Source organism: Maylandia zebra, linkage group LG19 (genome assembly GCF_041146795.1).
Source record: "Maylandia zebra isolate NMK-2024a linkage group LG19, Mzebra_GT3a, whole genome shotgun sequence".
Lineage (NCBI taxonomy): Eukaryota > Metazoa > Chordata > Actinopteri > Cichliformes > Cichlidae > Maylandia > Maylandia zebra.
The window spans coordinates 4,415,175-4,431,849 of NC_135185.1; the positions used below are offsets into that span (position 1 = coordinate 4,415,175).

General features: G+C 39.8%; 1 protein-coding gene across 3 annotated transcripts in view; it reads right to left on the minus strand.

Moving 5' to 3' along the window:
- Positions 1 to 16,675, minus strand: part of npas3 (neuronal PAS domain protein 3) — a 386,014-nt gene that overhangs the window by 25,576 nt on the left and 343,763 nt on the right. For all 3 annotated transcript variants that reach the window (XM_076877408.1, XM_004554666.4, XM_004554665.4), the window contains 3 exons: positions 10,496 to 10,614; positions 5,891 to 6,084; positions 2,952 to 3,058 (listed from right to left, as the gene is read on the minus strand). In XM_076877408.1, coding sequence (XP_076733523.1) covers positions 2,952 to 3,058; positions 5,891 to 6,084; positions 10,496 to 10,614 — 420 coding nt within the window. The remainder of the gene's footprint in view (positions 1 to 2,951; positions 3,059 to 5,890; positions 6,085 to 10,495; positions 10,615 to 16,675) is intronic.

Sequence of the window (16,675 nt, forward strand, 5' to 3'; positions counted from 1 at the left end):
AACGTTTTCTGTCGCTATCCAATTAGCCAGAAAGTTCCCCCATGTCTGCAGAAAAAAAAGTTAGGAATCATTAGCCTGCCTGTCTGAAATCAGCTTCCACACAATCAGCAGCGAGTTCATAAAGCCACCGAATGAAACCGCCCCAAAGAAAGGCTGATTTTAGAACAATCTGACCGCGCTCCATTTGACAGTGAGGATGGAAAGAAAAAAAGAGAAAAGACATGGAGAACCTCAGTGCCCTGTAGCCATCTATTTCTGAAAGCCCCCCTTTCACAGAGGAAATTAATTTTGAAAGAGGAAGAATAAAATGAACAGCAGAGGTGACTGGAGGTGCTGTATTAGACTACGCTCAACTAAAACCAAGTCATTTAAACCGTTGGGCTGGCAGATTGCCTCCCTGACCTCACATCCTCACTGCAGACAGAGAGGAATAATCTCCCTCAATACTTCCCCCTTTTTTTTTGTTTTACACATCCTAACCTGCCCCCCTCCCCTTATTCTGCCTGACCCCGCCAGGCCGCCATAGAGCCACTTCCTGATTGCCACTCTGGATGTTCAGAGCTCAGGAACTTTTGGAGAAGGTAATTGAAAAAGTTTCAGGGAGCTCCATGCTGGTATATTTTCTTGCCTTTTTTTTTGTTGATGAGCTATGTGACATGTTTCATTTGTGTCACAACAGCAGTAAGGGCCGGTGTCGGGAGTCAGAGCTTAAAGAGACCGGCAAAAATCTCTATTTGCAGAGAAATGATGAGGTAAGTACAGTAAGTACAGTCATTTAAGGGCCCTCCTTTCCAGTGAAAGTTAGCAGACCTTTAAGACTAATAGAATAATTTGCAACACAGTATCAAATAATTTCTTTTAACATAACACTGACAGCAAAGGCTTAAAGTCAGTTCCCTCTGTTTTCAGAGTGCATGTAAAAAAATCAAACCAGCAGGAGACCACTAGCTACACTAAAATCAAACACTGCCATTTGTGCGTGTGTGATTTATTTTCTTTCACTGTTCAGCAACAAGGAGACCCCTTCTTAATACCACTAAATGCACTATGATTGGTCTGTTGTTTCTACAACCAATAGAAATGGGCTTCAAATGAAAAAAAAAAAAAATCAAAGGCCCTCCCTATTTAAAATAAATGACAATATCTTTATTTTTACACAGGCCTTCGTCCAGGAATAAAAACACTGAAGCCTTTCTAGTGGTATGCCATCAACAGTGGCCTTCCACACATTTCCACCAGTGTAATATTCCAATTTTCAAAACCTTCACAAGGGAAAGAGCCTAAACAAACGTTAACACCAAGCTCAAACATAAACCCAAATTTAACTCAAATCAAATGGAGTGCTTCTTAGATAGTACCATTTTACTCTAGTATGTCTCATTCACCCAAGTACTTTGTTCTACATCTACAAGTGTTTTCCATCTAATATTCACACTCTGATGAACACATCACGAGCAACATGGGGTTCGATATCTTGCCCAGTGATACTTTGGAACTCAGACTGGAGCAGTCAGAGATCAAACTACCAACCTTGCGGTTAGTAGATGACCTGTTCTGCTTTCTGAGCCACAGCCAGGCTAAAAGAAGGAGAACAAACTGCAGCCTCAAACAGAGATGAACTAAATGCATCTTCAGACAAATAAAGATTATAGGAAATAATTAAAGTCATCATAGTGCCAATAAATTTATAGATTAAGTTAAAGTCAATGCAATTTTATTTATATAGCACCAAATCCCAACAACAGATGCCTCAAGGCACTTGGTGAAAACCCCAAGCAAAAGTGAAAAGGAAAAATGCCCTTTGAACAGGAAGAAACTGCCACCAATGAGGGGAGGAAGAGAGAATAAAAAGCTTCCTTTGGTTAAGGTGTAGATGTAGTGGGACAAAAAGGCCAGTTAAGAACATAGGCCCTAGACCTATGTTCTTAATAAGATGTAAATTGTAATACACTGAGTAAAATGATACTGGCAAACAAATTGGTCTGGGTTTTTTTTTTGTCTTGATGCATACTGAATTATCCAGGTAAGGAAATCCCAGAAAGTTGATTCTGTTCATCTGGATGTAGAGTTTTCAGTGGAAGAAACATTTCGTTCTTTCAGAGTATTAATGGAAACCAGCTTCTGAGGGCAGTTTTCATCATATTCAATAGTCATTTCACATCTCTGAGAATGTTGGTTCCATGACTTTTCTGAGCAGTTTGAGTAATTTAAACCAAATCTCAGAAAAGTTAGCATTTTATTGCTTTTACAGCTTTTATTGATACAGTTCGCAAATCACTGCTTTAAGCCTTCAAACCACGTTAATAGAAAAGGGTCTTCAGAGAAATATCTGTGCCTTATATCTGAATGCAATCAGCCGCAGTGGACAATATTTGACAGAATCTGACTGTAGCTGCCCGTGTTCGACTCCCATCACGCCAGCTGTCCTTGCTGTGCCGCTTGTTATTATTTGGCGTTCTGCCTAAATGCCTTCACTACCTCAGACAAACCGTGAAACGCTGTGTTGCTCTGAACGCCTCCTCAGTTTTTACCGCCACTGTAAAGATGTGACTGCAGCAACAAACAGCACGCCGCAAATCATCCAGACAGCCACTAAACATGGATACCAAGCCTCTGCTTGGGTGTGTGTCAGAGGGTGCATTATGCCTCCTGACAAGGGTAATAAGATTGCAGAGTTGCTGCTGTGCAAAAACTTTTCAAAGATACAGCAGAGCAGGGATTCTCTATAAGTGGTTTTAAACTTTGAAGAGGGAAATCTAGCAGTATGACTGCTATGAAACAAATGTACAGATTCACTGGATTAGAGGTAAAGTACATTAAACTAGTGTTTAACCTGTAGGCAAAAAATGCTGAAAAGCTGGCTTATAAACTGCTAGTTCCAAAGTTACTGAGGAAAAAATTCTTTTGCCCAATCAGAGAACAGCACTCAGTCAGGTGGTTCCAATACTCACAGTCAAGGTGACTCTGTCTGATCCCCTCCACATCTTCAGCATGAATAAACTGGTAGCACCTCTTCCCCACAATGTCCACTGGAGTCAGGTCCATGTAGTCACTGATTCTGAAACAAAGAGTACACGTTCCAAAGTGGTAAATGGTAAATGGACTGGCTCTTCTTCAGCACTTTTCCAGTCTACTTGAGCACTCGAGCATTCACATTCAGAGAGCAACTTAAGGTTCAGGATACTTTGGCCTTGCAGACTGGAGCAGCCAGGAATCGGACCAATAACCTTCCAGTTAGTAGATCATCTGCTATACCTCCTGATCTACAGCCACCCCTAGTGGAAGCTCCACTCTATGTGTAATACACAAATACATGTCTAAAAGGCCCCATGATTTTGATTTTTTTTTTAAATTTCACTTAAATGAAGCTTCACAGGTTTCACTTCTTTCAAAGTTCTAAACTTTTTGGTCATCATTTGTTTTTTACGCCACTTTCAACAAAACACCACAACCACACGCTGGTTATGTTATTCAGTTGCATTCGTTTAGCTTTTTCTGTTTGATATTTTCCAAAATGTTGTGTTTTCTGACATCTCTTTGGTTTCTGAACTGTTGTTAAGATTTCTGAAGTGCTGCTGAGTTTTCGAGATTTCTTCGTGCTTTACAGAACGTTGTTGTCTTTTCAATTTTGTTGATATGTTTCTGAAATGTTCTAAAATGGCACCTCGGGGCCACCGTATCTATTTGCCAGCGGTCAGCAAAAATTGAAGAAAGAATCTAATTCTGATAATCAATAACAAAGATTATATTTGCTCCTTTATAAGTGGAATTGCTGATGAAAGAATATCCACTTCCCCATGTTCTATTCTGTTGCTTTGCTTTGGATGATAATCTTGCATCCATATCCCACCACAATAAGCTGCATGGAAGTGGAAATGTTGTGAAACTTTGAAATACATAGCTTGTCACACTGAGACAATTTTCTTTCTGCAGTTCTGGTATTCGATGATTACGAAGTCTGATTCAGGGGAGGCAAAAAAAGCTAATAAACCCAACAACAGAGACTGAAGCTGCCTGTCTATTGTACAGGTAACACATGTGAGCTTTAAAAAGCTTTAATTTGAACAAATTTGCCACAGGATAGACAGAACAATTTCCCCAGTTTCATTGTGACAGCGAGTGGGCGGTGGGAGGACTAATGTCTGGCAGGCAGATAACAGCACACTCTGTTCTTTAGAAAAACCCATCCTCCCATTTTCTCATTCTCTTAGAAACTCATCCTCAAAATGGGGCTGTAATGGGAGCGACACTTGCCTGTTCACCACAGAGACGCTTTCTGTCGCTGCGCACTGAATATCATCATCTGCCTCGCATTGTGTCCCTTTTTTCCACCCACCAATAAAGCAATCTGCCTACTATCATTTTCCCCTCCTCTCTTTCTATAATAAAACATGAAGGGTTTTTTTTTTGCCTGATATGAATCTCCTTGGTTGGCCGGTTAACTCCTGCATGAGATCCTGATACCTATCTGCTTTATCTGGACAGAGCAAAGGAGATAGATCCATCAGAGACATATTTCACTGTTAAACCGGGGAGGATTGGGTCAGGGTTCTCATGAATAAGATGCTCTGACAGGGAAGGCAACTTTTCTTCTTGAACAGCAGGTGTGAAAGATGAATGCAGAAGTAGTCGGTAGTCAGTTTTTTTGGTATAATTTCTTGTGATATTTAATCACAATATAAGTGGAGCACTCTAAAATGTCCAATCAAAATAAACTAAGATGAACAGATAATTTTGTAGATAAAAAACTCCTTAAACATATCATTTACTCAGCAATACTATGTTCATATGTATCAGCCGAAATATTATGTACACAATGTGTGTGTAAGATAAGGTGATATAAGTCAGTACATCATTAACTGATCATCAGAATCTGTGACTGCCTCTATAAAAGCTGACATTTTGGTAGTTTGCTCATCAGGAGCATTCAGGTATGTGTTAACACAATGTCAGGAGGAAAGACATCTATAACTATCTTAAAGAAACAATTGCTGCCCATCAATCTGGGAAATTTCAGGGTCATTCCAAGCAATTTGAAGTTGTATTAAAAGAAAGATAATCGACAAGTGAAAAACATTGAAGACAGTTGCCGATCTTCTCAGGAGTGGACGTCTCACCAAATTCACCCCAAGGTCAGACTGTGTAAAATACCTAAGAGCAAAGTTGAGCGGAAAGTGGAATCAGAAATTTATGTTATATTGACCGAGAATGTTTTTAGTGTCATTCACTTACACTCAAGTTTAAACACTGGCAACTTTCAGTGCTACCCCTCAACCTTCTAGTATCAATTTCAAAACCCGTCTTCTTCTCAAGTTATCGAAATCACAAGATTTTCAGAAAACTTGCCCAAAACAGTAAACAAGTTCTAAACTTTGACTTGAAACAAACGAAACTGTTTCCACTCACTCAGTAGACAGTGTTAAAGACAGCTAGTGTTTACTTCTGCAGCACATTCAGCAATAAGTGCAGCTGAGATTTAAACTTGGTTATTGGGCATGTTATTAATTTATTTATTAATTTTTTAATAATTTCTTTTTGTCCAATAAATCATGATAGTGTAATATGTCATTTGCTGTTCATGCCACGTTTCTTGAAGTGTTACTAAGACATGGTAGGGACTAGATATTATTATAAAAACATGTCTTCTCAAAAAGTTTTCATTCATTTGTGTGATCTATAAACTCTTTGTAACCCATAATAAGTTAATCAGTGTATTAAATATAAACTAAAAAGCATTTAATACAATAAGACTAACAAAATTAAGAATGAAAATGATAGCTAAAGACCTATATGTTGCTTTTTTGTTGCGTTCTTTTCATAAAAACTATTGTGCACTCTTTTTCAACAGATGACAAAAACAAAACAAAAAAACTCAGTTTTTCTGCTCTACCTGTTCTCACAGTAGACAATCTTTAGGTCCATGTTGACTCGGGTCACGAACATTTGGCAGTCGATGCGAACCTCGTTGATTGTTGGCGGCGGGAGAGCGTGAGCCACCGCCACCATCCCCATGATCTGATTGGGCACTGAGCGGCTGTGCGTCAGAGCCATCCTGATCCGCAGGCGCCCTGTGACGTGGATCACCTGAAGGGGAAAAAACAAGTAAAGGAAAGTCAGAGAACTTTTTCAAATGAAAACAAGCATTCACCTACATTTCTTTCTTTGTATTGAGAATCAGGATGTATGATAATGCAACTTTTGGCCTCGAAGAAGCTAAAGAAAGACATCAGCTCAGACTTTGTATAGGTGATAACTATGAAGCACTAATAACCTGTATGCTGGTCAGCTCAAACTTGATGTCCAATTTAGAGGTGGACAAAAATTATACCAGTGTCATTATGTGTATGTAAGTGCAAATGTCTGTACTAATATATGATTATGTTTATCTGCTTGTCTGGAACAGGTTTCACTTATAAATGAGCCTGGTTCTGCCGGAGGTTTCTTCCTGTTAAAAGGGAGTTTTTCCTTCCCACTGTTGCCAAAGTGCTTGCTCATAGGGGGTCACATGATTGTTGGGTTTTTCTCTGTATCTATGAAGCGCCTTGAGGCGACTTTTGTTGTGATTTGGCGCTATATAAATAAAATTGAATTGAATTGAATTGAAATGAGACACTGAGTCTCAATGGGCACTACGTATATAAATAAAGGCAAAATAAAATTGAAAAAATACATATGTGAATATCTGTTTTGTATCGTAGTCTCTACTAAAATACAAATGTGCTCTATTCTCATTGGGTGGCCGTAGCTCACGAGGTAAAGCACTTCCTCTACAAAGTGGAAGGCCGGCTCTTCAATCACCTACTCCTCTTGTCTGCGTGTCGAAGCATCCTTTAGCAAGATACTGAACTCCGAGTTCCCCTCAAGCTATCTATTGGAGTGTGTGAAGTTAAAATGTGCTTGTTTAAATGTGTGTAAATGGATAAGAAAGTGCTTTGAGTGCTCAAATAGACTAGAAAAGTACTATATAAGTACCAGTCTGTTTAGGTCTCCCAATTATTATGCTAGTAAACTTTATATAAATCTTTATGAGGATACTGGCACTTCTTCCTTATCTTCATCTATCATCATATTAATGCCCAAATGCCCAACATCCAAACTTACCAAAAACTCTCAAACAAGTTTGAGCTATCAAAGAACCATTTCCATGTGTGTCCTCCAAAGTAAGGACCACATAAAATATGTGTCCTGTGGTTATGTGTCCCAGCTCATAAACAAAAACACAAACTGGTCCACACAAAAACTTGTTTCACACAAAAGCTGAAAAAGCAAAGTAAACATACTTCCTGTGCTATATTTTTGATAATGCTAGTGTTTGAATTGAGTCTCTATTCCATTCATGGTTCAAACAATGTATTAATGAAATCTGTAAGTTCTTTTAGTGATTTTGTTTTGTCTTTGACAGCTTTTCCTCTGTCTTTCCTCTGCTGTCTGCCATCATTCCTGAGGAGAATTGAATGTATTAGTCAGGGATAAACCACGAGTGACCCCACATACACACACATTGACGCACAAACAAGGCAGCCCAAAGAATCCCCTTTAATCCGGCTTCTCGATCTGTGAATAGTGAGACGGTCGCAGAGCTTAGAGTCCTGATGTTATACCTATACATGCATATTTTCTTTCTGCAGAAAAAAATCACAAACCTAAGCATGGGAACAAGATCAAACCAAGGTTACTGTAACTGCAAAAGCGGAAGAAAAACAGACAAGTCCTTCACTGTAATAGACAGCCAAAGTTCTAGTGTCACTTTCATCTAACATTTTTTTTCCACATAAATTTTAAAGTCTCAGAAGTGTGAACTGAAAGCCCAGTTCTGTTAAGTTCACTTCATTCAGATCAGATGACAAGGGCAGTGCACTTTTTAGCCATATTATTTAACACAATGTAGGAGAGTGAAATAATGACACAGGAATCGAGAAAAGTGTACTGAAACTGATTTTCAAGAATTGTTGTGAAGAGCTGTAGTAACTACAGACAGATAAAGTTGATGAAGCTAGGTTTAGAAGAGAGTTGACAATTACTACCAGTATGGCTTCATGTTGATAAAAGAGCAGTACAAATGCGATGCTTGCTTTGAGAGTGTTGATGGAGAAGTATGGACGAGGTTAGAAGGAGTTCAGTTCAATTCAATTTTATTTATACAGTGCCCAAATCACAACAACAGTCGCCTCAAGGCGCTTTAAATTGTAAGGTAGACCCTACAATAATACATACAGAGAAAAACCCAACAATCATATGACTCCCTATGAGCACTTTGGCAACAGTGGGAAAGAAAAACTCCCTTTTAACAGGAAGAAACCTCCGGCAGAACCAGGCACAGGGAGGGGCAGCTGTCTGACACGGCCGGTTGGGGTGAGAGAAGGACAAAACAGGACAAAAGACATGCTGTGGAAGTTTCTTTGTGGATTTAGAGACACCTGATAGGGTTCCAAGACAGGAAGTGTGGTACTGCAAGTCAAGAGTGGCACAGAAGTATTTGAGGATGGTATAGGGCATGCAGAGAGATAACAGGAATCTGTTCTAAGCCTGTTCTTGTTTGCAGCGGTGATAGATGGGAGTATACATGGACTATTGTCTATGCAGATGATGACTGAGTCAGAGTAGACAGTAAGGGGAAGAAAGCCTGGAGAGGTAAAGGTATACTCTGGAGAGAAGAGGAATGAAAGTCAGTAGAAGCAAGACAGAATACACGTGTGAATGAGAGGGAGGCAGGTTTAAGAGTGATGATGCAAAGAGCAGAAGTCATGAAGAAGATTTATGGATGGAGTAAACGGAGGACATGCAGAGCATTGCTGTCTTAGAGAGGATGCTAGGGTGAGATACAGATGCAGGAAGATGACTGGTAAAGGCAGCAGCTGACAGACAAACATACACAATGGCATGAAAAGTGTTTCCCCCCTTCCTGAGTTTCTATTTTTTTTTATATGTTTATCAAAGTTCAATGTTTCAAATCACCAAATAAATGTAAATATTAGACAAAGATACCACAAGTAAACAAAAAATGCAGTTTCTTAATGAAGGTGTTTATTATTAAGGGGGAAAAGAAAAGAAATCCAAACCTAAATGGCCCTGTAAAAAACCTAAATGGCCCCCAGAAAAAGTAGACCAAAAGACAGACAGCATATTGCGATAGAAGGAAATTCAGGACCAAATTATAATAAAATAAGTAGCTGAGATTCTCAACCTGGAAAAGGTTGTAAGGCCATTTCTAAAGCTGTGGGACTCCAGCAAACCACAGTGCTGGAGTCAAATGGTAAAAACATGGAACAGTGGTGAACAAAATTAACCCAAGTTCAATGACGACTCATCCAAGAGGTCACAGAAGACCCCAGAACAACATCCCAAGAACTGCAGGCCTCACTTGCCTCATTTAAGGTTCATGACCCCACCATAAGAAAGAAACTGGGCAAAATGGCATCCATGGTGAAGTTCCAAGACTGCTTACTGCTAAGCAAAAGGAACATAAAGGCTCATCTCACGTTTGCATAAAAACATCTTAATGATCCCCAAGACCTTTGGGAAAAGAGTCTGTGGACAGACGAGGCAAGAGTTGAACTTTTTGGACGGTGTGTGTCCCGTTACATCTGTCATAAAACTAACAGAACATTTTTGAAAAGGAACATCATGTCAACAGTAAAATATGGTGGTGCTATTGTGATGGTCTGGGGCTGTTTTCCTGCCTCAGGACCTGGAAGACTTGCTGTGGTAAGTGGAACCTTGAATTCTGCTGTCTACCAAAACATCCTGAAGGAGAATGTCCGGCGATCTGTTCGTGACCTCAAACTGAAGTGCACTTGGGTTCAAACTGAAGACTTTGGAGTGGCCTAGTCAAAGTCCTAAACTGAATCCGATTGAGATGCTGTGGCATGACCTTGACAACCCTCCACAGCGATGTAAAAGACTTATTGGTTTAGGGAGCAATTCCTTTTTTTTTGCACATGGCCATGTAGGTTTGGGTTTTGTTCCCCTAATAATAAACACTTTAGAAACTGCATTTTGTGTTTACTTGTGTTATCTTTGTCTAATATTTAAATTTGTTTAATGATCTGAAACATTTAAGTGTGACAAACAAAAAATAGGAGGCATGATGAAGGCAAAGACTTTTCAAACTACTGTATATAGAAAAGGAGACACATAAGCATGCAAAGTACCTATTTTTTCATTACATTATAAATTTCCACGTGAATCACAGATTAAAAACAGTAATGAGTTGATTTGTCCTCAAGCAGATGAAGGGAGATGATCATACCCATGTTAGAAAATCCAGTCTTTCAAAAATTTAGCAGCAACTCCATAATTTGTTAGATGGTTTTTGTAATTTTGCCTGGGTACACACAGTTTAAATCAAATAATTAATATGTGATTGAAGAAAGATTGACTTTCAGCTTCAACACAAGAGGTTTTTATGAAAAACTTCATAGTGACTTTTCTTTTCCCCCTTCTCCACAGTTCCAGTTTTAGAATTCAACTTATTTTTGCGATACATTGTTCTGACCTTATATCCTGAGGACTTGATGTGCACGCCTCTCTTTGTGAGTGTAGATTTCATCCGGATGAAGAAGGACCGTTCCAGGGAGTTATCAGGAGCCAGAAGACTGGGACTGCTGGATTCGACTGTGACAAAAACAGACAATACGAAAACTGAGTCTGATAAATGTTTCTTTTTCTGAGTGTATTATGCAAAATAAACTGAATGAAAAAAAATCACACAACGCTCTATAAGATTAATTTAGTTCTATATTCCAAATGTCAAACAAAACACTTAAAATGTAACAGGTAAGTTGAAATAGTTTTAAAGAAGCCTTTTTGTTTTGGTATTTTTTTAAAAAGTCATCATACAAGGATATGATTTACAACTTGAATAAATGCTTCCAGTAAGGTTATGCCATCAACTGCTAGTTTTAAGTCTTCTTGCTTCCTTGTAAGTCTTTACTGTATGGGCATGTTTAACAACCACCAAGGTAATTAAAGTCAACAAAAACTAAAAACTAAACCTACACGTGCAAAAACATTTTAGTTCAGTAAAAAAAAATAAATACAGAAAACCAGACTTTTCATAAAAAATATATTTATATATACACACATGCAATTTAATGTATGTACATTTTGAATAATTTCAAGTAAGAAATCCCAATATAGAACACTTAATTATGCAAGTTATTAATCAGACTGAAACTAAATAACCTAAAGTCCAGGTGGAATGAAACTGAAAACAGTGCATAGCAACAATAATAAAAAAAAGATTAGTTTACTTTATGATGGTTCACCAAAAGTGTACAGCGCAGAAAACTGTAATTGGCTCAAACACAAGTGAAGCATTTTTAAATGGGTGTATAACAAATAAACACATTCATACTGTCAGTTCAGCCAGTCAACCAATCACAGCTGCAGTCAACCCGTCAATCAAATCAAAGCAGCTCATGACACTCAAACGGGGAAATGTCAAAACACATCAGAAGAGGACGACGCAGCGATTAGATCCAAAGTAAAGGGTTAAGGTTAACAGCTTGAAAACGACAATCTTCTGATATTAGAACTATTAAAATAAGCCTCATGTAATTGTTGAAAGACTGAAATTTGATGCTTCCTTTAGCAAAGTTAAAATTGCTCAGACGACTCCTAACTGATAGGTTAACAGCCTGTGGCAGCCTGGCCCTTCACAACATGAAATCCTCACACAAGAAGTCAATTTTTTCAGCAGCCTTCAAAGTTCAGCCAGTGAGCTTACATCAAATCAGGAGGTAGCAATGCTTACGTAAGGTGAGATGCTTCATTTGTCAGCAGCTGTCAGCTTTCAGAAATCAGCTGCATATTCATAACTTCTCCGTCCATCAGAGGAAGCGATGTGAGGAGAGACAGCCAGGAAATGTTCCCTTACACTTAAACACGATGACCAACAGTGTTCAGTACAAACACAATCCAGGTTGCTTAAGTGTACAAATGTCAAAATTCACTTGGAATTAAGCATGGCAATATGGGAGTGTTATTGTTGTAGCATTATTCCCAGATGTGTCTGGAGTGCTGTACTTGTGAATGTGTAACAGTGTATTCAGATTTTCAAGAGTTGAAGCTGGTTAAGGTTACAGAAAGGTTGTGATCATGTAAGTTCAATCAGACTCACCAAATTATTTTTCTTTGAACTAATCCACAGACTTTGGAGTCAAAACCTGTGTAGAATTTCCATGTAGCCCCAACCACCTCCTGCTGACTCATACACAGTTTGTGAATGCATTATTTCATTCACTGAAAAACACAACACTGTGCATCTCTGTGTAACTCAGTCAGGGATTATGTTGCTCCTAAACACAGTAACAATTTTAAAAAAGAGTGGGAAAGTCATGTGCAATTTTTTTGCCCCATCCTCCATCAGAAATTCTCAAAGAGCAGCACAGGGTACGATTAATCATCACAATCAAATTGCGATCGTTCACTTGGAAGAAGAGACTCAAATGGGAAGACAAGCTAAAGTCACAAAATCCAAATTTGATTCAAACACAAGCGGTCAGTCAGAGAAAGTAAACAAGTGAAAGAAGGGGCTGCCAAAGGGCAAAAAAACAAAACACAGACTGATCGATGAGAAACGTAAAACAAGAAAAAGAAAAGAAAAAATACAACAGGAAGTGAACCAAAACTCTAAACTATAGCACACATCCTTTAGACGTGTAATATAAGATAACTCTTGTGCTGGCTAATTTCCTACAGCTTTCATCAAATTAAAAAAAGCTAATCCAAGTCCATATTTGTAATTCCAGACATGCTGGGTTATTTGTTTTCTATTTGCTTGTGAACATTTAAGGTAATGCGAAAGCACAATTTAACCACAGACAGCGATCAACATGTTATCGTGCAGCTTACATCCACCAACGCCGCTTCCTGCAACTTTAGCACGACGCAGAACTGGAACATTTCCTTCCAGCATGTAAATCCTTTTATGATGTCTCAACACAGTTGTTCAGGTTGGTGAGCACTAAAAGGCTACTTGCTTTTCCCTCTGTTGCAGGTCTTTATTTTTCTTTGTTTCAGGAGGCAACTCCCCTAACACACACACACACACACACGCACAACCACGCACGCTTATGCATGAACACAGTCAGGTCTCTGGTGGATGTGGCAGTTTGATCAGCACTGATATGTGTTGACAACGTCTAATCTGAAAAAATTGAAAGAAATGAATTAATATGCAAATTCATCCTTTATAATATAAACGTCCTTGAAGAGAGGAAGACAGGAGGGAGGGGGTAGGGGGTGAATGAGAGAAAAAGGGAGTGAGGGAAAAAAGGAGAGAGGGGAAAGCATGGGGGTGGAAAGACTGGAGAAAATAAAGGAGGAAGTAAGGGAAAAATAAGAGAAATACAAATTTGAATGTGAAACAGGTAGACAGAAAGAAAAGAAGTCATTTAAGAAAAACCTTGATAGAAAAAGGAAAGTAGATGAAGCATGGGATAAAAATACTGACAACCACTCATGCTACCCATCAGAAGATTTTCAAAAAACATGACCTTGACCTTCAGGTCAAAATCACTGACATTCAAACTCATCTGAGTAGATACAACAATGGTATTAACTTAACTCTCCTACATCACTTCATTCTTGAGTTATCACATTCACAAACATAGGTGTGCACACTGCTCACTTGATCCAGAGATGAAAAAGAAAAAGAAAAACAAACAATTCTAAACAAGTGGAGCAAAAGCAAAAGATGTGGAGAGAGCAGGAGATGGAAGGGGAGGAAGGAAGAGAAAAGAAAGAGAAAAGAGGCAGAGGGAGGCAAAAAGAAATGAAATGAAGTGAAGGCGATGAGACTTGGGTAAAGGGAAGGTTTAGAAAAGAGGTGGGAGAAAGAATGAAGTAAGAACAAAGTGAAATGTAACAGGAATGGAAAAAGGACAAAGTGAAAAATAGGCAGGGATATCTGAGGAAAAAGGGGAAACAAAAGAGGAAGGAGGAAAAGGAGAAGAAGAAGAAGGAGGGAAAGGAAAGGACATGAAGCTTCCCAGGAGGAGCTACAAATCTTCATCTCCACCCCCTCCCTCTTCTTCTCTTCCATCCCACCACCAGTCGCTCCTAAAGGAAAACAGCAGCCGATCTGACGGAGAATAATGATGATGGAGGGAGAGAGGGAATGGAAGAGAGAGAGGACAGACAAATGACAGGGGAGCTGGACCCCCCCACTCCCCCCCACCCCCCTTCTGTCTTTGTTATTCTCTTTGAATTAATGGGATTAGTTTCTGCATGCATACACACACTCACTCACTTGAGATATCACATTCACTGTCATACACACCTCTTTTCATTTTGACACACACACACACACACACACACACACACACACACACACACACACACACACACACACATTGTGTGCTTGTTTGCAATTAAACAATTTCTGCATGAATGAAGTGAAGGAAGAACTGAAACAGCAAGAGAAGGAAGAAAGGCGAGGAGAGAGAAGAGAAAAGGAATCCACGTGACGAAGAACAGGAAGACGACTGGAGTAGGAAGAAAAATATAAAAAGAACAAGAAGACAGAAGGAGGAGCAGTGGGTCTAAGAGAGAAAAAAGAGTCAAAGGAGAGGAGGAGGGTGGTGAAGAGATGAAGAATCGTAGAGATGCATCAAGAAAGAGCAGGGAACAAAGGGGCTCTGAGCAGAAGCAACAGAAATTATAAAAAAGGAAAAACAGAAGGAGAGTTTAAGAGTCAAAATAGAGAAATAATAGGAAAAAAAGAATGAGAAAAAAGAGCATAGGAAATGGGAGCAAGGGTATGAAAAAAATGAGGATGACAGAAAAGAAACAGCGTGGAGGAAAAGAAAAGAAGCACAAATTTAGGCATAAAGCAAGGAAAAAGTAGGGGAAGTGTGAGCAAGAAAATATAAACAGATGGAAAGGAAATGGAGGAGGAATAAGAGGAGAAGGAAATTAAGGAAAATGGTGTAAAAGTAGACGAAATATCAGATGAAAGGATGGAAAGGAGGAAAGAGGAAGTCAAGAGAGAATAAGTTGTACAGCAATGGAAGGTATAAAGCGGATGGACAGTGTAGGGAGCAACAACAGGAGAAGAAGACGAGATGGAAAAGGAGGAAGCTGTGAGAGTAGAGAACTGGGAGAAAAGAATAACAGGATGAAAAGAGGAAGAGATGATCTGGAGGAGGAGGAAGAGGAGGAGGGGTAAGTTCTGTTGTAAAAGAAGTGAAAGGAAGAGGAGGAGTGGAGGGAATAAGAACAAGTAAAAGATTACAGGAAAGAAGAGGAGGAAGAGTGGAGGGAGTCTGAAAGAACGCAGAGAGGGGAAAAAAGACAAACAGAATAAAAAGAAGAGAGAAGAGGAGGAGGAGCAGGATCATGTGGGGATTCAGAGGTGTTTTCTCATTCTGCTCATTCGGCGTGCGTAGCCATGGCGTCTTCGGGGACGACGCTCCTACAAGACAAAGATTAGCGCTACAAAGGCAGCAGGTGGCTACCGGCTCTGCCGCCGCCCGACTCTGGGACCTAATTATCTACGGCACTGAAACTTTCCCTCGTTTGAAGGACAAATGATTAATTAAAAAGAACAACTCACCTACGCCTGTGATCTGTGGACAATACCCAGAGTACTGAGGGTTTCTTTCCACCAGTGTGTGTGTGTGTGTGTGTGTGTGTGTGTGCGCGCGCAATTGCCGGGAAGTCTCAGTGGGACAGGGTATCATTGTCAGACACTCTAATAACGTTGCCTGGTTCAGGGAGCCCGTTGTGTCCGACTGATAACTAGCTAACGTGACAGAGGCGCGTGGGGCGAGACAAAGCAAGCTACAGCAAGGTCACTGCAACCTCCACCAGCTGCCGCTGCAGCCACAGCAAAGCGCCGCTACGACAAACTAAAGGAAGAGTGAGGAAAACACACTAATTTAACAAGAGGCGTGTAATACAGCAGATAAGGCAGACACATGTAGCACATTAATGAGTCATTTAGCAACTTTAAGTGGCTGAAAAGAGAAGCTCACAACAAATTAATCAGACTGACAGGGAAGCAGAAGTGTGCTTAAAAGGCATCTCAAAGGCTCTGATGTTTCCAGTGTTGAGAAAACAAAATGGCAGAAAGAAAAAGTGGATCAGGCCAGAGGTGATTGATACTTTCAATTTGAGATACTAGGAAGAGTTAGGGAATGATCATAGGGAAGTTCTATGAGAAATACATACATACAGTATTGAAAATCAGCTTAGAAAACACTGGACAGAACTTTTAGTGTCCTGTGTACTTTAACAGAAGAGGCGCAACATGTTAAGTTGTAAAAAGCTTCTACTGGTACTGTAACTGATTCTGCGTGACTAATGAGCCATATCTTGAAGTAATGGGTGAGATTTGTGAGGATGATGCAAGACTTGCATCAAAACAGCAAGACAGTGGTGAGGTGACAGACGGGTTCAAGGTGGGGGTGGGATAGTCTCTGAGCCCGCTCTTGTTTGCAGTGGTGATGGAGGAGTTGACAAGTGAGGTCAGGCAAGAGTGTCAGTGGACCATGATGCTCACAGGGACACTGTGATCTGTATTGAGAGTAAGGAGCAGGTGGAAGAGAGCCTGGAGGTGGAGGTATGCTCTGGAGAGAAGCAAAATAGCTCAGGTCAGCTATCCAAAGCAACAGACAGAGCGAAGTAAGGAAGAAGAGAGTGTAGGCAAAGCGGAAGTGGTTGGAGACAA